At 44.1% G+C, this 24,339-nt stretch overlaps 1 protein-coding gene across 8 annotated transcripts in view; it reads left to right on the forward strand.

The window, feature by feature from the left end:
* Nucleotides 1–23,245: 23,245 nt before the first annotated feature.
* The window catches only part of DAZAP1 (DAZ associated protein 1), a 34,973-nt gene continuing 33,879 nt past the window's right edge, over nucleotides 23,246–24,339 (forward strand). For 2 of the 8 annotated variants that reach the window (XM_078786416.1, XM_078786414.1), the window contains exons 1-2: nucleotides 23,287–23,378; nucleotides 23,975–23,995. In XM_078786416.1, coding sequence (XP_078642542.1) covers nucleotides 23,338–23,378; nucleotides 23,975–23,995 — 62 coding nt within the window. In that variant the 5' untranslated portion in view covers nucleotides 23,287–23,337. Of the gene's footprint in view, nucleotides 23,379–23,974; nucleotides 23,996–24,339 lie in introns of all 8 variants that reach the window. The other 6 variants (XM_078786418.1, XM_078786412.1, XM_078786413.1 and 3 more) reach the window with 6 other exon arrangements.

Below are 24,339 nucleotides of genomic sequence, written 5' to 3' on the forward strand. Positions count from 1 at the left end.
AACCAAAATATTGTTTATGTATGAGTTATAGTGGAAATAGATATTGGCATTTTTCCGCTTGTAACCGCATTTTCAGAAGTGTCATGATCCATTGGTCACATTTGGAACAGATAGTGGCATAATATTCATACTTCCTTCATTGCTTGTTGATATGTCTGTGATAGCCCGATTAAATGAGGAAGTGAACTATGTACCATTCTCTATACAGAGAGACGGTTCTGCCAAAGCATTTTCTTCGCTAAGGTTACAATCCTGGATGGTCGTTTGCCACTCCGACACAGGAAGTCAGGGCAAGAATTTGGGATTTATTCACAGTGACAGCGATAGCTCACCTATTCTTTGTGAAGGACACCTTGGGATCCTTAACATCCACTAACAAATGTCGGCAGCCCCTTTAACATCCATCTGACGGACGGCACACACATTCATGAATAACCCTGCCTGTGAAACAGGGCCTTAAAAATCGAATCTGCTTGTTTTTGCCACCAACCCAACTCATCCATCAAGCTTTATTGTAACCCGTCCACATATTTTTGAGATATCGTGCTAAATATCATTTTGTTCGCCCTTCTCTCAATGGTGAAGAATCACTTTTGAAATTTCTTGGATCCGGATCTGGATCTTAACCAAAATCGAATCATTTTCTCCTTGTCACACATCCAACCTGTACACCGAGTTTCGTCCAAATCCGTCCATAACTTTTTAACATATCCTGCTCACAGAGAGGGGTGAAAACACAACCTCCGTCCACCTTCGGTGGCAGAGGAAATAATAGTAGGGTCAATATACGAAAAAAACTCACCTAACCCCCAAAAAATTGATACAAAAGGTTTTTCAATGGATTCTGGTACCATTGGGCATGCTAAATAACATACTAAAAAATCTAGTAACATCTGACTTCCGGAAAGGGGTCATTTTAAAGATGGCGTCCAAGATGGCCGCCAGGAGCTTAAAATGGCCATATCTCAATTATTATTCAACCTAGAAAGGTGGTTTTTTTTTTTTGGTTTTTTTTTGTATACAAGATCGAGGCTCGTGAAAGAGCGAACATTATCACACAGAAAGACAAACCGACACATAAAACATATAACATCGGGAGCGGTAGACAAGATGGGGAGAGAGGGGGAAGGACACAAACAACATTTGAGAGCAGGGACCGAGAGACATGGTGACATCGAGAGATCTGAGAGAGGGCGAGGGCTTTGGGGGGGGGGGGGGCATGGGAAGGGGGCGGTGGGAGAGGTATAAAACATATGGACACTGCCAGGACTTCCAGGAAAGAAGTTGGAATTTCAAACAAGGTGGATCTGGGGTGAATTAGCGGGGGTAGAAAAGATCAAGGTTTTGGATGGGGGAAGATAAGAGATGGTGGTGAACAGCTGTTTTAAAGACCTGGAGGGAGGAGTGGGATTGAAGGGAGTGAGGGAGTTTGTTCCAGAGGCGGGAGAAAAGAGGAATGAAAGAGTGAAGGTGAGCAGAGAGCCGAGATTTCGGCAGTTTAACCATCAGAGGGTTGCTGGCAGATCTTGTGCGACCTGTAGGAATATTTGGGGGACAGAGCACAGAGAGAGCTGGGGGTGCAAGGCCGGAGAGGAGTCGGTAGAAGACAGAAAGACCACCTACCTGCCTGCGGTGAGTGAGTGAAAGGCCCTCAGAGATAGCTTCATCGTGGGAGATTCCAATAATTCTGAAAGCTTTGGTTTCAACAGCGTGAAGCCGAGCTAGGTGTGAGGCAGGAGCACCGGCCCATAGGGGAGAACAGTATTCCATTGAGCTGCGGATGAAAGCCTTGTATGTGGTGAGGAGCTCAGGTGTGCCGAGGAAGGACTTCGCACGACGGAGGATGCCCAGTCGGCGACTGGCTTTGGAGGCCAGCTTGGAAATGTGGTTTTCCCAAGAAAGATCATGGCAGATAGTGAGACCCAAAAGCTTGAGCGACAGAACTTCTTGGAGAGGATTGTTGAGAAAGTAGATGGGAGGGTTGTCCAGTCGATCTTTTCAGAGAGACATAGTAAGAGTGTGAGATTTGTCAGGATTGAAAGACATGTTCCACTTGTTTGACCAGTCTGTGATTTTGTCCAGGTCTTCAGAGAGTGAGGAGGCTGCAGACTGCCGATCCGAGGGAAGAGGAATGGAGCGGCAGAGAGTGGAGTCATCAGCAAAGAGATAGAGAGGATTTTCAAGAGAGTCAGAGAGATCATTGATGAAGACCAGAAAAAGCACGGGGCCCAGAACACTGCCTTGAGGAACTCCAGCCTGAACAGGAAGAGGAGATGAGAGAAACCCATTCAGGGCCACACGTTGACGACGACTAGAGAGGAAGTCCGCCAGCCATGCGTGGAGATTTCCATGGATACCAAAGGAGGAGAGTTTAGTGAGCAGAGCGGGGTGCCAGACCGTGTCGAAGGCACGTGATATGTCAAGGGAGACAGCTCTAATTTCCTGTTTGGCATTGAGGACCTCCATCCATTGTTGAGACAGCAGAAGCAGCATGTCCAGAGTAGAGTGACCTGGTCTGAAACCAAATTGATGATCAGAGATCAAGCCATTGGAGAAGAGGAAAGATTTCATATCCGAAGCAATGATGGATTCCATGACTTTGCTGATAATTGGGAGAAGGCTGATTGGTCTGTAGTTGCTAGGATCTGTTTTTGCACCTTTTTTGTGCAAAGCGGTGATGTTGGCTGATTTCCAAGCAGATGGCAGTTGACCTTGAGCAAAAGAGAGGGTGAAGAGAACAGAGAGAGGGTGAGATAGAGCGGCAGAGCAGGATTTTAGGACCCGTGGGCTGATGCCGTCGGGTCCAGTTGCAGAATCAGAGTCGAGGGTTGACAGAAACTTTTCCACCTTGTCAGGAGGAAAGGACACGGAGTCCAGGAGCAGCAGGGTACGACTGGGTATGGTGGGTACAGAGAGGGATGGGTTTGGGACACAAGATTTAGAGGCAGACACAGAGTTGAGGCATTCAGCTTTTTCACATGCGGAGTCAGCTGTGTAGCCGTTTGAGGTAAGGGAGGGGATGGAGGGGGAACAAACACCAGAAACGGATTTGACCAGACGCCACCAGGATTTGGAAGAGGGAGACAGATAAGAGAGTTCGGTCTTGAGAACGGAGAGATATTGTTTCCTGGCTCTCCTGAGGGTGGACACACACTTGTTTCGGGCTTTGTGAAAGGAAATGAGATTTCCTTCCGTTGGATTTGCTTTCCAGTAGACGAAGGCAAGTTGTTTCTGGGCAACAGCCTCACCACAAGATTCCGTGTACCATGGACGGGAGGAAGGGTATGACAACTGAAGACGAGATGGGATAAATCTGTGCATGAGAGAGAGCAATTTACTTTGGAAGAATTCCCAGGATGAGTTGATGTCAGAGGTGGTAGAGATGGGAGACCAGTCCAGATGATTGATGGCTGCTTGAAGACCGTGCCAGTTGGCCTGAGTGAAATGCCAGACTCGTCGACGCTGAGCAGGCTCCCTGAGGATGGTCAGAGAGATGTCCACTTTAACAAGGACATGATCAGATGATCCGATTGGAGCAGAAGAAGAGCAGCAGACATTTTCAGGGAAGTTAGTCATAACCAAGTCCAGAAGAGAAGATGTTCCGTTGACTGAGATCCGGGTCGGGAAATTGACAGATTGTGTCAGTCCCAGTGAGTCGCAGAAGTCCTTTGCTGAGGAGCCATGGCTGGTGAGAGAGGTACCCACACCCAGCCAACTGGCATGATGACAGTTGAAATCACCACATATGAGGAAGAGAGAGTTGGGATGAGTAGATAGAAGTTGGTCCATATTATCAGACAGCGAGATGTAGATGGAGTCATCACTGTTTGGTGGACGGTACAACACACATATGAACAAGAGGTGGGAGCGAAGGGGAAGCCGTAGCCAGAGGTATTCCTGGGGGTGAGGTGGAGAGAGTGCAGTGCAGGGCGAGTGAGGAAGAGAGTTTTTGATAAAGATAGCAACCCCGCCTCCAGGACGAGGCTCAGGTCTATCATACCGGAGGAGGGAGTAGCCCGGGAGAGATACTAAGGAATCAGAGACATCATAAAGGAGGAAAGTTTCTGTTAAGCAGATCACATCTGGTTTGACAGAAGCAACCTGTATGGAGAGATCAGTTAAGTTTGAACGAAGGCCCCGGATGTTTGAGGTCCATACCGTTAATGAAGAGGAAGGGGGAGCATCAGATACAGAACAGGGGGGAGGAGGGGTAGGGTAAGATGTGGAAGAGGTGGAAGAGGTAGGGAGAGCTGTTGAAGGTGTGTCAGAGATTTCAGAATAGCTCGGAGAAAGGGAAGGATGGGGCGGACAAAAGGTTTGATGGTGATTGGGTGTGGCACAATGAGGTGTTATTTGAGGAGGGGGAAGAGCGAGGCAGAAGGTTGGGGGAGATGGAGGTGAGAGTTGGAAGGGGGAAGAAGCGGGGAGGACGCTTTGAGGAGGGGGAGTGAGAGGGGGGAAATTGAGAAGAAATGAGGGTGGGGAGATTTGAAGGGGAGGGGTGAGGGGGGAGTTTGGGAGGGAAGGGACAAGGGGAGGGATTTGAAAGGGATGGGATATGGGGGAGATTTGGAGGGGAGGGGTGAGGGAGGAGTCTAGGAGGGGAGGGGCGAGGGGGCGTCTTGGCGGGGAGGGGTGAGGGAGTAATTTAGGAGGGAGGGGGCAAGGGGGGAGATTTGAAAGGGATGGGTGATGGGGAAGATTTGGAGGGGAGGGGTGATGGGGAAGATTTGGAGGGGAGGGGTTATGGGGAAGATTTGGAGGGGAGGGGTGAGATTGGATTTTAGAAAGTGTACGATTTATGGGAAACGAACATTTATTGCAAAATTAGTTTCTTGTGACCTTCGAGTTAAAAATACGTTTAAGGACGCTGGATGGAGGATGGAGTGCAGGAGAGTTTAGGGAATGTAGAAAAAAGGCACTATAGGAGATGGATATTTTTTTTGGGATGAATTGATTTGGTGAGCAAGTCGAAAGCAGCCTTTTAAAGAAGAAGAAGAAAAAGGTGTTATAAAATATGACGGAATACATAACTTGAGGGGAAAGTGTAAACATTGAAGGTTAATAACAGTGAAAACTATCTGGGGAAATGGGGGAGAAACACGTGGTCGAAGAACGAACGAACGAATAAGAATGAATAAACGAATAAGAGAAGGAAATGTTTTTTTTTTTTGAGTTGAGATTTACACAAGGAAGTAGGCTATGGGTGAAAAGACTGGGAATACAGAGAACGAAAGTTATTGGATCACAAACGACGGACCGCCGAGAGAAAAACAAAGCCTCAAGGTTGTACAGTGTATACTGTACAAGGCCTCAAGACACGACACGAATTAACACGATTTTCAATACAGGTATGAAAGATTTGCACCGAAAAATCTTCGTCGGGACACAATATACGTACAACACCATAAATAAATACAGTTTTAACGAAAATACAAATGGGAACAATCACTTAACTTTGATTTCAAATCGTTCGCGATGCGGCAAAGGCCTTGCTCGCGACACGGCAAACAGACGATCAATTTATGAAAGATAAACACCGAGAAACAACCAAAGTTGCACACAATAACTTCACACACCGAAAGATCAATACAGTTTCGACAAAATACAATTGTGAACAGACTTAACTTCGAATAACGTGGAGACCGAGTGGAGCTTCGAAAATCCCTCCCACCGTCTCCAAGATCTCGCGAGATCGATTGGTGTCTAACCTTAGGTTTTAGGGCCCAAGGAATCCAATTGAATCAATGAAATTACCATCAGTTAATTATTTATTCACAAGTCCAAGATGGCATCCCAAGGTGACATCCTGATCCACTAAAATGGCTCTGTCGAATAGTAGTCAACCTAGAGAGATTTTTTCAGTGTATACGTAGGTTTAAGGAATCCCTGGTGTTGGGCTAGCGGCTAGGGTGCCGGCTTAGGATTCCTAGGATACCTGGGTTCGAATCCCAGTCAATCGCTGAATTAACGCCAGGGGGGTTGACTCAGCCTGTCATCCTTCCGAGGTCGGCAAATTGAGTACCAGTTCACTGGTAATTCCCTGCTTGTCGTTAAAGGCGGCAAAAAGGGTTGGCGTCAGGAAGGGCATCCGGCCGTAAAACATTGCTTCAAAAAGGGGACCGAAAAACAACAACAACCACAGTTCCCGAAAAAGGCCAACCCCAGCTTGCGGGGAAAAATGGCCTCTAAAGGTGGTTTTTTTTTTGTTTGTTTTTTTTTTTTTTTTTTTTTTTATACCTAGGTTTAAGGCACCCAGGAAATCATCAAAATTACTTAAATAAGCACAAAGTAATCAGGTAATCCAGTAAGCCAGGTTTACCAGCCCATTAGGCATTTGTTGTCTTATACAGTTAGTCGCTATTCATCGTCATCCTCCGACTCACCAGCTAATGAACGAAGTGTGTGTTTCAGATTGGAGATAAGAGTGTAATGTGTCTACACCACTGCCACCTGTGACTCCAGTCCACAGTATTCAGTGATCATTACAGACAAAGGTTTGTACAAAGCTTGAGAGGTTATGGCAAGGGACAGACTATTTTATATTGGGGAGGGGGGGGGGGGTTTATTTGTCCTATTTGTCCAACAGACTATTTGTCCAAAACAAACAATTTATTTTCATCTCAAAAGGAATATGTATATTATTTGGTACATGTATGCATAAACAAAATCCATATTATCAGCCTTCAAAATGACATTCAGTTGAAACTTAAGGCAATCTGTCACAAATTTCTGGAGTCTCGTGGATACCGAAAAGTATAGAGGGGTCAATATATGGTTGAACCCCAACAAAATTGATACAAAAGGTTTTTCAATGGATTCTGGTACCATTAGGCATGCTAAAGAAGAATGTGACAATCCACATAAGTTTCTTCCAGAGGAGTCGGAGGATGACGATGAATAGCGACTAACTGTATAAGACAACAAATGCCTAATGGGCTGGCAAACCTGGCTTACTGGATTACCTGATTACTTTGTGCTTATTTAAGTAATTTTGATGATTTCCTGGGTGCCTTAAACCTAGGTATACACACTGAAAAAATCTTATCAACTGACCTACACACACACACACACACACACACACACACACACACACACACACACACACACACACACACACACAAAGATTAAAGCCTTTATTTAAAAAAGATTAAAATCTTACGATGTGAAGATCGATGTGTTCAGAATGGGAGACGATCACGTGGAAATATGAATCTTCCTGTGTTCTAATATTGAAGTGAGTGGATAATGTAGAGGAGACATTAATAGAGGGTCTGAATTGGGGAGAACAGGAATGTCAGGGTCGATAAAGATGTGGAAAGACAAAATGTGACAACTCAAAGAGGAGGCTGGTGGATGATCTGGTATTTCCAGTTACAATGTGTGGATATGAATCATGGATAGGGAATAAGAAAGAAGATTGACAGTTTTGAAATGGGATGTTGGAGACGTTTGAAACCTGGAAGTTATAGACAAAGAAACAGACCTGAAAGTTGCTTTGAAAGAAAAAGAAACAAATCTGAATGTTTGAATAGACAAATAAACAAACCTAAAACTTGGATAGACAATGAAACAAACCTGAAACGTATAAGACAAACAATGAAACAAACCTGAAACTTAGACAAAGAAACAAACCTGAAACGTATAAGACAAACAATGAAAGAAACCTGAAAGTTAGACAATGAACCAAAGCTGAAAGTTGCTTTGGATAGAAAAATAAACAAATCTGAATGTTTGAATTGACAAATAAACAAACCTGAAACTTAGATAGACAAAGAAACAAACCTGAAACGTATAAGACAAACAATGAAAGAAACCTGAAAGTTAGACAATGAACCAAAGCTGAAAGTTGCTTTGGATAGACAAAGAAACAAATCTGAATGTTTGAATAGACAAATAAACAAACCTAAAACTTGGATAGACAATGAAGCAAACCTGAAACTTAGATAGACAAAGAAACAAACCTGAAACGTATAAGACAAACAATGAAAGAAACCTGAAAGTTAGACAATGAACCAAAGCTGAAAGTTGTTTTAGATAGAAAAATAAACAAATCTGAATGTTTGAATAGACAAATAAACAAACCTGAAACTTAGAAGATAGACAATGAAACAAACATGAAAGTTAGATCGACAATGAACCAAAGCTGAAAGGTGCTTTGGCTATAAAAAGAAACAAACCTGAAACTTAGAAGATGGAAAAAGAAACAAACATGAAACTTAGATCGACAATGAACCAAAGCTAAAAGGTGCTTTGGCTAGAAAAAGAAACAAACCTGAAAGTTGCTTTGGATAGAAAAAAAGAAACAAATCTGAATGTATGAATAAACAAATAAACAAACCTGAAACTTGGATGAACAATTAAACAAACCTGAAACTTAGAAGATAGACAAAGAAACAAACATTAACCTTAGATAGACAATGAACCAAAGCTGAAAGTTGCTTTGGATAGAAAAAGAAACAAACCTGAAACTTAGAAGATAGAAAAAGAAACAAACACTAGACGACCCATGACCCATTGGGTCAGTCAGTTTGAATAGATATGAGAATAGAACTAAAGCGAACGCTGGACATCATCAGGGAGATTATTTGGGCCAGCAAGCCATAAGGCTCACCTCTCCAGCGTTCTAAATCACTTATCTGTGACACGTGATTTCGGCCCTTATCTCCGATCACGTATTTTTTTTTTTTTTTTTTTTAGAAAAAACACGCGACCCGTGGACTACCACGATTTTGTTGTCAGAGGACACTTCTGATGACGATGTTCTTTGTCGACGATCCTCCATTTACATAAACTCGCACGTTCTCTTTCCTCTTCCCTCGACTGAGCGCCACATACAGCTGACCATGCTGGAAGACCGGTTTCTCCAGGTAGACCAGCACATTCTCCATAGTTTGCCCTTGCGCCTTATGGATCGTCATTGCGAAGCAGGATTGTATGGGGAACTGGCAGCGCTGCAAAGGGATATCCTCAGCTTCCGACAGATTTAGTCGGATCCGAGGGAGCATTACAGTTTCGCCTTCAAACGTTGAACTTATGATCCTCGCAACTATAATATTTCAAAGCATGTCCTCAACAATCATGCGCGTCCCGTTGCAAAGTTTCGGAGGGTCCAAGTTCCGCATCAAAATGATAGGGGATCCTTTTTTGAGCTTGAGGTTGTGCGGCGGCAATCCCGAGACTTCAACGGAATCTAGGAATTCCGTTGGGAAGTGCGTCGCATCAGTACCCTCAGTCACACTGTTGAACGCAGCATACTCCTTGCTAGCACCAGGGAACCTTGTGATGCATCTTGAATTGATGTTTCGCATCATATCGTTGAGGGGCACTAATATAGACCTTGCTGAAAAAACCTCCATCGGATTGGCAAATGATGGATATATGGTATTGATGCACTCATCGAGCCCACTCGCTGTCAGCAGTATATCCTCTGGCAAATCTATCTCATCATCCGCATTTTTCTCGATTCTATCCTCGCCGATGTCGAGCAAAAATCTTGAAAACTGCCCACTTCCGTCGGTCAGTCGCATATTAGTTCTCAAGTGAAACATTCCAAAGCTCTGCCATAAGTAGGACTTCTTTATGCACGCATTCTCAACGTCAGCATCACACCCTCTTTTCACCACGGGCAGAAGTTGATGGAAATCACCACAGCATATCGTCAAGATCCCTCCAAAAGGCTCGTCTTTGTCACATACATCACGCAACGTGCGATCCACAGCCTCGAAACTCTCTCTCCTGATCATAGGACACTCATCCCACACGATGAGTTTTGTACTTCGAAAGAGGTCTGCGATAGTGGAATTTTTATCGTTGTTGCATACGCCATCTTCCCTCGGTGTCAGAGGGATTTGGAACCTTGAGTGCGCTGTTCTTCCACCAGGCATGAGGGTAGCAGCTATGCCAGATGAGGCCACCGCAAGGGCAACTTCTCCACTCGCTCTCACTTTAGAGAGAATCAGGTTAATAAGAAACGTCTTCCCTGTGCCTCCAGGCGCGTCAATGAAAATCATTGATGACTGATTCGTGCGGATGCAACCGCACGCAAAGTCATAGACAACTCTCTGCTCATCATTGAGCAGAAGCTGCCTTTCGTCTACGATTCGCTGTTGTTCCTCCGTGTCGTATTGGAGTTCTCTCAGTAGGTGAATGTTGGCAATCCCTTCATGACGAAGAACAGTCGTTGGAGTCGGCAAGTGAAAATGTGCAACAGTTCTGTTCAACAATTGCAGTTTCTGCTGCAAATACGATAGAGCCAAATCATGATGGCGCTCGTTGATGGCAATATTGGGATCATTTGCAGATCGTCGATGAGCTAGAAGATAATCTTCAGCCATAGCGTCCTTGAAACGTTCCCATAGATCCAATGGATTGTCGACTTCACTTTGTGTGAGGAGCACAACGAACAAATCCCTCATGGGTCTGGGAAGGCGTGTCCTCTCAGCATCCTCCAGAGTCTCGCGCCAGACAGCGTCTCCTTGCAGCAAACCCATTTCTCTGCAAGCGTCTTTGAATGTGGGTAGAATGACATTATCACACGTTCTCAGGACTTCAAACGAAGTCGGCCCTCTCACGTGGTGGAGGAGTAGTCGGAAATAGTACAGGTCACCAGTACGCGGTGAAACAGTGTAAACTCGTCCCAATATGTCATCCTCAAACATTCCAGGGTTGCCCTCCACCGGTCTGCCCTGTTTTCTTCGTTGCCATCTCTTCTTGGTCCATGTATAGAATCTCGGAACATCCACGTACAACAGTGTCTTAGCGAAATGGTCACGTTTGCAAAGATCCATAAACTCTGTCAACGTGGTTTTGGCCATATTGGGATTATTTCTTTGTTCACGAACGTTCCCAGCAAAAAATACCTGTTGTTCATTTGGCAGATGTACTCCTAAACAGATAACGGCCGGCTTCCTGTCATGGACTGAGAATCCAAGAATGGAGGCAACAGCCTCTGAAGGTCCAATGTATCTACCCGTCAAGTACTCCGTTATCTCGTCGTTTGTGCGCAGTGCATACGTAGCTTGATCGCTACCTTTCATGGCATACTTAATAACATACTTGATCGACTTTATAGAGCAGCATATTTCAACGTTGATGTGGCAATCAAACGTTTTCAGGAGATAGAGATTATGGGGAACAACCCACTGATTTGTAACAGGTCGTCGTTGCCTCCCTTCTTGGTGCCCTTCAAATCCTCCCATTTCTGGGGATCTTCTTCTATATATGGGGTACGAATCGTCTCCGCACCGTGTGTACGGAGCATATGACCGCGGGTATCTGTGTCTGCATGCTCCATTCTTCCAGCATCCAGTTGCTGTGGAACAATATGGACCATGGATCATGTGCTTCAACACCAGTCTGTGTCCCTCTGGATCTTCATCGGGATCTGGTATTTCAGCTTGTACAAATCGATCATAGTCTTGTGGTCTCGGCTTTGAAGCTTCATCGAGCCACAGCAAACAGTGTATGTGAGGGAGACCTCGCTTTTGGTACTCCACACACACAACGTGAGCGATACAGTTCCCGAAGAAGCTTTCTGATCCAGTGAGGTATTTAATGAACACCGTTTTCTTCAACTCGAACACTCTCGCAATGAGATCCGGTCTGTCGTTCTCACTTTGGTGAGGAAACAGGTTATTGGAGATTTCAGGCCACTTTGGATTACACGTCATAGTGATGAAGTAGGTCGCGTTACCATATTTTCTTACGTACATCATGGCATCTTGACATCGCTCCATCATATACCTCGGCCCCCCTACAAATGTCGATGACAGTAGTATGCGGCGTCCGATGTTGGACAAATCGTCATTGTCATTGAGAGCATCAGTGAAGCCACTGTATGTAGCAGACCTCAGCGATGCCTGGTTCAGTCTTATAAACGCCAATCTTGTGCCTTCCATTTTGGCTGCCATATCAACAAGATACTGCTGGAACAGACGCCCCCCTCTGAGGAGGTAGTTGAACTCATCCTCGTGGTTCATTATTCGGTAGGAGTAGTATTTCATGGCAGTCAATCTCCTGCCATTGGTCATGTTCATTTCGGGCTGCCATCCGTCATCTCCGAATGGGAAGAAGAGAACATACTGGAGTGCGTCGTAAGAACGGTGCAACTCAGAAATACTTTGCAGCGCTCCTCCTCTTGCTTTCAATACAATGTGACGCGCTGTAGCTTGAGGATCGACAGTATTCTTCACAATGACACCCATTTCATCAGCGATTTGACCATTGAACCTCCTCTCATGTTCACCAGCTGGTCTCCTGTTGGGATCAATAAGAACGAACGCCTCTGGCAAATTGCCTATTTCCTCGCGTGCCATGCGGAACGAGTGAACGTAAGGATTCACTTGTCTCAGCACGGTCTCTAATGCTCCAACGACATCACGGTGAATACCAGCATTGGTGAGTATCCGCATCCTCAACTGTACGCTGTCATGTGGATCTAATAAATAAATTTGGAGGAATTTCGGTTGTTCATCCGCATTTGGCAAGAAGGAACCGATACGATGATGTATTTGACCCTGAATTATGACCGATGGGCTCCATGCACCATGCCGAGGAGAAACTTGGCTTCCTCCAAATGATGTCATTTGAAATAGACAGTTGTATTGTCTGATGTTCCTGCGGAATTCGTTTGCTGTGGGTCCATCGCCGGCAAACAGATTGTGTAATTGATGGGGTAAAGGTCCCAGATTTCCCAAGGACACCTTTCCATTCGTGCAGCAAAAATGAGCTGTTTCACCTTGGAAAAGAAGCGCTCTACAATGTGGACAAATCTTGTCCATCGCACCGACGTCAGCAGAAGTGAAATTTCTTGCATTCTGCGCGTTTCTCTGCCTTGTCTCAAGAACTTCCCTTATCCTATCTCTCTCTCGTTCCTCCTGAAGACGCTGCGCTCTCACCTCCTCCGTCTCAGCACTCCTTCTCATCCTTGCCCTTTGTCTTTGCAGCTGAAGGCGCTGTGGCTGTGACCTTTGCTCAGGCGTTTCAGCATGTCGTCTCTTCCTTTGGCTTTCTCGTTGCTGCTGAAGACGTCGTGATCTCCCATCGTCTGTTTCAGCACCCCTCGGAGATACTGCTTCCGCACGAGAACTTGAAGGAATGTTGCGATTCGCGTCCATAGACGTGAGGTGTGATTCGTTGTCAGCGTCCGTAGCGCCGTCGGAGGGTTGATACGACATTCTTCCTGCAAATAGTATTGTTTTTGTGCTATCGTTTTGCCGATCATCAAATGACAAATAAATTACATTGTGACAATTAAAGATTTCAAATAAACCTATTTAAAGTGTATGCGCATATAAATAATTTTAAAAATCGAAGAAATATCTCTCGGTAATTTCCTGAAACATTTTACTTCCGGGTAATAATGTTGAATGAAATAACGAAGATATATACTGTATGCCTGTTATTTTAGGCGGTGTATTTTCGTATATCAACGTGGCGCGATTTTTAAAATATATCTCTGCAATTTCCCGTGTGTGCGTGAATGTTCTCAATTATTTCTTTTACCGAGTCTAAAACCATCGATAAAAATGAAATCAGATGGAAGCGGTAATAATAAAAAAAATCGAAGAAATATCTCTCGGTAATTTCCTGAAACATATTTTTGCCGATCATCAAATGACAAATAAATTACATTGTGACAATTAAAGATTTCAAATAAACCTATTTAAAGTGTATGCGCATATAAATAATTTAAAAAATCGAAGAAATATCTCTCGGTAATTTCCTGAAACATTTTACTTCCGGGTAATAATGTTGAATGAAATAACGAAGATATATACTGTATGCCTGTTATTTTAGGCAGTGTATTTTCGTATATCAACGTGGCGCGATTTTTAAAATATATCTCTGCAATTTCCCGTGTGTGCGTGAATGTTCTCAATTATTTCTTTTACCGAGTCTAAAACCATCGATAAAAATGAAATCAGATGGAAGCGGTAATAATTTAAAAAATCGAAGAAATATCTCTCGGTAATTTCCTGAAACATTTTACTTCCGGGTAATAATGTTGAATGAAATGACGAAGATATATACTGTATGCCTGTTATTTTAGGCGGTGTATTTTCGTATATCAACGTGGCGCGATTTTTAAAATATATCTCTGCAATTTCCCGTGTGTGTGTGTATGTTCTCAATTATTTCTTTTACCGAGTCTAAAACCATCGATAAAAATGAAATCAGATGGAAGCGGTAATAATTTAAAAAATCGAAGAAATATCTCTCGGTAATTTCCTGAAACATATTTTTGCCGATCATCAAATGACAAATAAATTACATTGTGAAAATTAAAGATTTCAAATAAACCTATTTAAAGTGTATGCGCATATAAATAATAAAAAAAATCGAGGAAATATCTCTCGGTAATTTCCTGAAACATATTTTACTTCCGGGTAATAATGTTGAATGAAATAACGAAGATATATTGTATACTGTATGCCTGTTATTTTAGGCGGTGTATTTTCGTATATCAACGTGGCGCGATTTTCTTCCCGTTTTTTTTCAACCGAGTCTAAAACTATGTTAGCGACTGTGAAAAATGAAACGATATATCGAATTTGATTTGAAATAAAGCTGGGAGAGAGAGCAAGACACCACGGGCCTACAAAACAGGCCTCAAAGCTATGCGAGTTAATAAAACTAGGGCATGCCCGTACTATATCTATATCTAAAATTATATCCCCCCCTCTATTTACATGAAATGGTTTGGTCCATGAAATGTTTTGGTCCATTCGCAACGCCAAAGCGAACGGCGAACGCTTTACATGAAATGGTTTGGTTCATGAAATGTTTTGGTCCATTCGCAACGCCAAAGCGAACGGCGAACGGCTTGCGAGTACAGTGACAATCCCCCCGGGGTTTTAATTAGTTTTAAAACGGAGCTTGGCAACCGCTGGCGTTCTTTAGCCGGCAGCTTCGCCCGCCCGAACGCCGTTACAGTACCTTCGACCGCGAGTTGCTCGGACTTCACTTGGCGGTCAGGCACTTCCGCCATCTGCTCGTGCGAGTACAGTGACAATCCCCCCGGGGTTTTTATTAGTTTTAAAACATAGTTTAACGCCAACATAGCGCCAACATAGTTTGCAAACGTGAAATAAATGAATACGCTCTCAAATGTGCCATCCGAGGCAGAGTGTGTCCGCCACGTTCGGCACACGCGATAGTTCGCTGCTCTCTGATTGGTTGAATCGTTTTTTGGACATAGCTCGGTAAGTAATTGTCCGATTAATATGAAACCTTGAAAAGGCACATCCTCGGGTCCCCAGCAATATACCTGGCAAGTTAAAAGTATATCGGACCCGTGGTTGTCGAGAAACAGCGGTCACAGACAAACAAACAAACAAACGTACAAACGTACAAACGTACAAACGTACAAACGTACAAACAAACACACAGAGATTACTGGAATTATAGATAGATGGTGGATATTACTACTCTCTCAAAGGGGTAAGCCACGCCCCCGGACCGATCGAATGTTACACACAAACACGCAAGATTTCAATTTTATAATTATAAAGATATATAGATATAGATGAAACTTAGATCGACAATGAACCAAAGCTAAAAGGTGCTTTGGCTAGAAAAAGAAACAAACCTGAAAGTTGCTTTGGATAGAAAAAAAGAAACAAATCTGAATGTATGAATAAACAAATAAACAAACCTGAAACTTGGATGAACAATTAAACAAACCTGAAACTTAGAAGATAGACAATGAAACAAACATTAACCTTAGATAGACAATGAACCAAAGCTGAAAGTTGCTTTGGATAGAAAAATAAACAAACCTGAAACTTAGACAATGACACAAACCTGAAAGTTGCTTTGGATAGAAAAAGAAACAAACTTGAAACTTAGACAATGAAACAAACCTGAAAGTTGCTTTGGATAGAAAAAGAAAGAAATCTGAATGTTTGAATAGACAAATAAACAAACCTGAAACTTAGACAATGAAACAAACCTGAAACTTAGAAGATAGACAAAGAAACAAACATTAACCTTAGATAGACAATGAACCAAAGCTGAAAGTTGCTTTGGATAGAAAAAGAAACAAATCTGAATGTATGAATAAACAAACCTGAAACTTGGATGAACAATTAAACAAACCTGAAACTTAGACAATGAAACAAACCTGAAAGTTGCTTTGGATAGAAAAAGAAACAAATCTGAATGTATGAATAAACAAATAAACAAACCTGAAACTTGGATGAACAATTAAACAAACCTGAAACTTAGACAATGAAACAAACCTGAAAGTTGCTTTGGATAGAAAAAGAAACAAATCTGAATGTATGAATAAACAATTAAACAAACCTGAAACTTAGAAGATAGACAAAGAAACAAACATTAACCTTAGATAGACAATGAAACAAACCTGAAACTTGGATAGAAAAAGAAACAAACCTGAAAGTTGCTTTGGATAGAAAAAGAAACAAATCTGAATGTATGAATAAACAAATAAACAAACCTGAAACTTGGATGAACAATTAAACAAACCTGAAACTTAGAAGATAGACAAAGAAACAAACATTAACCTTAGATAGACAATGAACCAAAGCTGAAAGTTGCTTTGGATAGAAAAATAAACAAACCTGAAACTTAGACAATGACACAAACCTGAAAGTTGCTTTGGATAGAAAAATAAACAAACCTGAAACTTAGACAATGAAACAAACCTGAAAGTTGCTTTGGATAGAAAAATAAACAAACCTGAAACTTAGACAATGAAACAAACCTGAAAGTTGCTTTGGATAGAAAAAGAAACAAATCAGAATGTTTGAATAGACAAATAAACAAACCTGAAAGTTGTTTTGGATTGAAAAAGAAACAAACCTGAAAGTTGTTTTGGGTCAACAAATGAACAAACCTGTAAGTTATATAGATAAAGAAACAAAGCCGAAAGGTGTTTTGAGTAGACAAAGAAACAAAGCTGAGAGTTATTTCGGGCAGACAAATAAACAAAGCTAGAAGTTGTTTTGAGTAGACAAAGAAACAAACCTGTAAGTTATATCGACAGAAACAAAGCTGAAAGTTGTTTTGAGTCGACAAAGAAACAAACCTGTAAGTTATATAGACAGAAACAAAGCTGAAAGGTGTTTTGAGTGGACAAATAAACAAACCTAAAGTTAGAGAGACAAATAAACAAACCTGAAATTTAGACAAAGAAACAAACCTCAAAGTTATATAGACAAAGAAACAACGCTGAAAGGTGTTTTGGGTAGACAAAGAAACAAATCTAAAGTTAGATAGACAGAAACAAACCTAAAAGTTGTTTTGCCCAGACAAAGAATCAAACCTTCTTCAAGGTAGTGTTCTGGGCCCCGTGCTTTTTCTGGTCTTTATCAATGATCTCTCCGACTCTCTGGAAAATCCTATCTATCTCTTTGCTAATGACTCCACTCTCTGCCGCTCCATAGCTCAACTCTCAGATCGGCAGTCTACAGCCTCCTCACTCTCTGCAGACATGGACAAAATCACAGACTGGTCAAACAAGTGGAACATGTCTTTCAATCCTGACAAATCTCACAATCTCACTATGTCTCTCCGAAAAGACCGACTGGACAACCCTCCCATCTACTTTCTCAACAATCCTCTCCAAGAAGTTCTGCACTAAAGCTTTTGGGTCTCACTATCTGCCAAGATCTTTCTTGGGAAAACCACATTTCAAATCTGGCCTCCAAAGTCAGTCGCCGAATGGGCATCCTCCGTCGTGCGAAGTCCTTTATTATCATAATTATTATTACTAGGGCATTGCCCGTACTATATCTATATCTAAAATTATATCCCCCCCCTCTATTTACATGAAATGGTTTGGTCCAAAGCGAACGGCTTGCGAGTACGGTGACAATCCCCCCCCTCTATTTACATGCAATGGTTTGGTCCAAAGCGAACGGCTTCCGGAGTTTGGTAAAGAAATCGCCATCGCGTGCACAAACGCGCAGGAAAGCGAATGAATCGCAAATTCGGTTTTATTAGTTTTAAAACATAGTTTAACGCCAACATAGTTTGCAAACGTGAAATAAATGAATACGCTCTCAAATGTGCCATCCGAGGCAGAGTGTGTCCTCCACGTTCGGCACACGCGATCGTTCGCTGCTCTCTGATTGGTTGAATCGTTTTTTGGACATAGCTCGGTAGGTAATTGTCCGATTAATATGAAACCTTGAAAAGGCACATCCTCGGGTCCCCAGCAATATACCTGGCAAGTTAAAAGTATATCGGACCCGTGGTTGTCGAGAAACAGCGGTCACAGACAAACGTACAGACGTACAAACGTACAGACGTACAAACAGAGATTACTGGAATTATAGATAGATTTTGTCTACAAGATCGAGGCTCGTGTAAAAGCAAGCACATTAAACACACATTAGCACGTAAACACAAAAAACATAAACGGAGCCATAAAACAAAAAATGGATGGGGAGAGAGAGAGAGAGAGAGGGAAGCACACAAGCACAAGAGTGGAGAACAGGGACATCGGGAGATCTGTGGAAGGGAGAGGGCTGGGGGGGGGGGGGGGGAGAAGGAGGAGGAGGGAAGGGGTACACAGTATAAAACAAATTGCATGAGAGAGAGCAACAAATTGACGACTAGGAATTTCAGGAATGAAGTCGGAGTTTGACAGAGGTGGATTTGGCGTGCATTAACGGGGGTAAAAAAAGATCAAGGTTTTCGATGGTGGAAGATAAGAGATGGTGGTGAACAGCTATTTTAAACACCTGGAGGGATGAGTGGGATTGAAGAGAGTGAGGGAGTTTGTTCCAGAGGCAGGAGAAAAGAGTGAAGGTGAGCAGAGAGTCTTGATTTTGGAAGTTTCACCAGAAGAGGGTTGCTGGCAGTTCCTGTGCGTCCTGCAGGAATATTTGGGGGACATAGCACAGCCAGAGCAGGGGGAGCTAGGCCAGAGAGGAGCTGGTAGAAGTCAGAAAGACCACCAACCTGCCTGCAGTGAGAGAGTGAAAAGCCCTCAGAATCAGCTTCATCGCGGGAGATTCCAATGATTCTGAAAGCTTTGGTTTCTACAACGTGAAGCCGAGCTAGGTGTGAGGCAGGAGCACCGGCCCAGAGGGGGGAACAGTATTCCATTGAGCTGCGGATGAAAGCCTTGTATGTGGTGAGGAGCTCAGGTGTGCCAAGGAAGGACTTCGCACGACGGATGATGCCCAGTCGGCGACTGACTTTGGAGGCCAGCTTGGAAATGTGGTTTTCCCAAGAAAGATCCTGGCAGATACTGACACCCAAAAGCTTGAGCGACAGAACTTCTTGGAGAGGATTGTTCAGAAAGTAGATGGAAGGGTTGTCCAGTCGGTCTTTTCGGAGAGACATTGTAATTGTGTGGGATTTGTCAGGATTGAAAGACATGTTCCACTTGTTTGCCCAGTCTGTGATTTTGTCCAGGTCTGCAGAGAGTGAGGAGGCTGCAGACTGCTGATCTGATGGATGAGGATTGGAGCGGCAGAGAATGGAGTCATCAGCAAAGAGATAGAGAGGATTTTCAAGAGAGTCAGAGAGATCATTGATGAAGACCAGAAAAAGCACAGGGCCCAGAACACTACATTGGGGAACTCCAGCCTGAACAGGAAGGGGAGATGAAAGATTTCCATTCAGGGCCAACAGATTTCCTGTTCAGACTGTGACTGGAGAGGAAGTCCGCAAGCCATGCGTGGAGGTTTCCTTGGATACCATAAGAGGAGAGTTTGATGAGCAGGTCGGGGTGCCAGACCGTGTCGAAGGCACGTGATATGTCAAGGGAGACAGGTCTGATTAAATTTCGCATTTCATTCATTTTCATTCATTCACATTTCATTTTCATTTGATTTTGTTTCGCATTAAGGACCTCCATCCATTGTTGAGCCAGCAGAAGCAGCATATCCAGAGTATAATGACCTGGTCTGAATCCAAATTGATGATCAGAGATCAAGCCATTGGAGAAGAGGAAGGATTTGATATCAGAAGCAATGATGGATTCCATGACTTTGCTGATAATTGGGAGCAGGCCGATTGGTCTGTAGTTGCAAGGATCTGTTTTTGCACATTTTTTGTGTAAAGCGGTGATGTTAGCTGATTTCCAAGATGATGGCAGATGACCTTGAGCAAAAGAGAGGGTGAAAAGAACAGAGAGAGGGTGAGATAGAGCGGCAGAGCAGGATTTCAGGACCTGTGGGCTGATGCCGTCTGGTCCAGTTGCAGAATCAGAGTCGAGGTTTGACAGAAACTTCTCCTCCTTGTCAGGAGAGAAGGACACAGAGTCCAGGAGCAGCTAGCTGGGTATGACTGAGTAAGGTGGGTACAGAGAGAGACGGGTTTGGGAGACAAGATTTAGAGGCAAACACAGACGAGGTATTCGGCTTTGTCACGTGCGGTGTCAACTGTGCAGCCCTTTGAGGTCAGGGAGGGGGAACAAACACCAGAAACAGATTTGACCATATGCCACCAGGATTTGGAGGAGGTAGACAGGTTTGAGAGTTCAGTCGTTCTCGGCACCTCTGACCTCTTCACCACATACAAGGCTTTCATCCTCAGCTCAATGGAATGCTGCTCTCCTCTCTGGGCTGGTGCTCCTGCCTCACACCGAGCTCGTCTTCACGCTGTTGAAACCAAAGCGTTCAGAATCATTGGAATCTCCTGCGATGAAGCTAACTCTGAAGGCCTTTCACTCACTCACCGCAGGCAGGTTGGTGGTCTTTCTGACTTCTACTGACTCCTCTCCGGCCTAGCTCCCCCAGCTCTCTCTGGGCTCTGTCCCCCAAATTTTCCTGCAGGTCGCACAAGATCTGCCAGCAACCCCGCGTCTGGTGAAACTACCAAAATCAAGACTCTCTGCTCACCTTCACTCCTTCAATCCTCTTTTCTCCCACCTCTGGAACAAACTCCCTCACTCTCCAATCCCACTCCTCCCTCCAGGTCTTTAAAACAGCTGTTCGCCACCATCTCTTATCTTATCCCCATCCAAAACCTTGATATTTTCTACCCCCATTAATACACCCCAAATCCACCTCTTTCAATCGCCGACTTCATTCCTGAAATTCCTAGTAGTGTTCATTTGTTTTATACCGTGTACCCCCTCACTAACCCCCCCCCCCCCCCCCCCCAGCTCTTCCCCTTCCACAGATCTCCCGATGTCTCTGTTCTCTGCTGTTGTTGTGCTTGTGTGCTTCCCTCTCTCTCCCCCTCTTGTCTCCCACTCCCTTTATTTTGTTTTATGTGTCCGTTTCTGTTTTTGGTGTTTAATGTGTTTGCTCTTACATGAGCCTCGACTTTGCATACAATTTTTTTTTTTACCTTAAAGTTGTTTTTGGATAGACTAAACAAAATAGAGCTCCTTCTATACGAGGCCATATTTGATGTGCAAATGTTATACCAATGACACTTACCGGCTACCTGAGCCATGCCAGACAATGGCACACCTTTCTGCGTTCATTTTAATCTTGGTTTTTTGTTTTAGCAGTAATGATTTTATTTATTGGCATGGTTGGCAATTATTTAAAGTTGGAATTTGGAAGGGGAAGGCAAAGATGGGACATAACAGGGAGGGGGAGGTTTAGACTTTGAGGGAGGTGGGAGAGGGGTTGAGAAATTTCCGTGGTTGGGGGGGGGGGGGGTGGGAGGGGGAAGGTGTTGAGGTGTGGTGACGGGTGCAGAGGGAAATTGAGGTGTTGTGGTGGAGGTTTGGGGGGAATGAGGCTAAGGTGTTGTGGTGGAGGTGTTGTGGTGAGGGGTGCAGGGTGAGGTTGAGGTGTTGTTGTGGGGTTGGGGGAAAATGAGTGTTGTGGTGGTGGGGTTGAGGTGTCATAGAGAGGAGCAGGGGGAGGTTTAAGTGTTGTGGGGGAGACGGAGAGGTTAATGTGTTGTGGTAGGGGTGGGAGAGGTTAAGGTGTTGTGGTAGGGGTGGGAGAGGTTAAGGTGCTGTGGTAGGGGTGGGAGAGGTAAAGATGGTGTGGTAGGGGTGGGAGAGGTTAAGGTGGTGTTGTGGGGGGAGGGAGAGGTTAAGGTGTTGTGGTAGTGTGGGGGAGAGGTTAGGGTGTTGTGGTAGTGTGGGGGAGAGGTTAAGGTGTTGTGGTAGTGTGGGGGAGAGGTTAAGGTGTTGTGGTAGTGTGGGGGAGAGGTTAAGGTGTTGTGGTAGTGTGGGGAGAGGTTAAGGTGTTGTGGTAGTGTGGGGGAGAGGTTAGGGTGTTGGGGTAGTGTGGGGGAGAGGTTAAGGTGTTGTGGTAGTGTGGGGGAGAGGTTAAGGTGTTGTGGTAGTGTGGGGAGAGGTTGAGGTGTTGTGGTAGTGTGGGGGAGAGGTTAGGGTGTTGTGGTAGTGTGGGGGAGAGGTTAAGGTGTTGTGGTAGTGTGGGGGAGAGGTTAAGGTGTTGTGGTAGTGTGGGGGAGAGGTTAGGGTGTTGGGGTAGTGTGGGGGAGAGGTTAAGGTGTTGTGGTAGTGTGGGGGAGAGGTTAAGGTGTTGTGGTAGTGTGGGGAGAGGTTGAGGTGTTGTGGTAGTGTGGGGGAGAGGTTAGGGTGTTGTGGTAGTGTGGGGGAGAGGTTAAGGTGTTGTGGTAGTGTGGGGGAGAGGTTAAGGTGTTGTGGTAGTGTGGGGGAGAGGTTAAAGTGTTGTGGTAGTGTGGGGGAGAGGTTAAGGTGTGGTGGTAGTGTGGGGGAGAGGTTAGGGTGTTGTGGTAGGGAACCCCGGGACTGAGGCGAGTTCGAGGCATAAAGACTTGGAGTGGGAAGGGGATTGAAGACTTCAGGTTGGGAGGGAGGGGGAGGGTTGATGACATTGGCTTTGTGAGGGTTGAGGAGGTCGAGATCCTGAAACCACATTGCGCGAATGGTCCGCAGATACCTGCTAGTTTATTTTATAAGCGGTGTATTGAGAATATGTTCAATTACTCAAAGATCGATTGCCTTTCACCTTGCAGGAGGCAGAGGCGGGCGAACGACGCTCCCGACCAGCTCAATGTCACGAAGTAATAAATTAATTTCCTCAGAAAGCACTTAATACCCCACGATAGTTTCTCTTCATCAAACGAAATAATATTTTATCTGTGCCCCATACCCCTCCCCCCTCGTTACAATAACACTATAGGCAACCAATGGGACGACGCCGCCCAGCCTTCTTTGTTTTTTTTGTTTTTTTAATGCTCACTTCGTCCATGAACGCTCATGTTATTTTTCGTTTCACGTATTATTCCATTTTAGAGGCGTGATATAAACGATAAAAAAGGAATATTGCACGGATAAGGGTGTTTCCAGAGCACACGTAACTCCGCCCATTTTTCCGTCCCACCGAAGGTTTCCGAAGCCCCTGCGAGAAAACCCCGTTACTCTCTCTTTCTCTCCCCCTTTTCTTTCTTTCGGTCGTGATGTCGGACGCAATGGCTAACCAGGCTGGCGATGAAATTGGGTAAGTATACGCCACAAGTAAGGGTAAATTGATACGTAACGACGATTTATTAGTAGAATGTTAAAGGGTTTTGATTTGCGATATCCCGGGACGCGCAGTAGAGGTTAAAGTATAAAAAATGTCGACGTGAGGGATGAAGCCTTCGCTTAGGGTGAGGCGTTTTTCAATCGTCACTACTACACTAGGCCCCACAACTTGCTTTACGATTCAAAAAAAAAATTTTGGCCATGCGTTTTGTTTCCTTCGTTATTACCTTTTAGTTTTATATATGTATTTATATTATCACTTTTATCCCAATTGGAGATTGTCCGACACATCGAGTTTTATTTAAACCGCGAATCTAAAATGGCGCGTCACAGCTTATCTGTCGACCTTGTGTCCCACGTTATATAATATTTTTGCCTCCGCAGTAGCGAAATTGCAAGTGACGTTTAAAAAAAAATTATTCCCAATTTTCTTGAGATTATTTCTCTTTTAAACCATACTTGACGTTTAAAATGCTGATTATTATGAAGGCCCCTTGTTTTACCGCCATTTTTTTTTCCTTGGGGGCTGATCGTCGCCACGTGTTCGGCAACTGTGGCCTTCCATGACAGTGCGACTCCCCTTCAAAATTCGTAAGTGATTGGCGACGTGCAAAGATGATTTACAAATTTTCGTGCATTTCGGTGTTCTACTTGCGATGGACAATTTTGGCCAGTCGCTGAATGTCAAAGTTCAGAAAGACAAAACCTCGAGTTGTTAAGTTTTCCTTTTCACTGCGATTGTTGTCCTATTTTGTTGCTTCGTGTTTAAAATTTTAGAGATCTGCTTTATGGATAATTTCCCCTCCCACACCCACCCCATCCATGCACTCCCACACCCATCCCCTCTCACCCATCCCCTCCCAATCCCATCCTCTCCCCCATACTCTCCATCCCCTCCCCCATACTCTCCATCCCATCCCCCATACTCTCCATCC

The sequence above is a fragment of the Myxine glutinosa genome, chromosome 11 (genome assembly GCF_964187855.1).
Source record: "Myxine glutinosa chromosome 11, kmMyxGlut1.1, whole genome shotgun sequence".
Lineage (NCBI taxonomy): Eukaryota > Metazoa > Chordata > Myxini > Myxiniformes > Myxinidae > Myxine > Myxine glutinosa.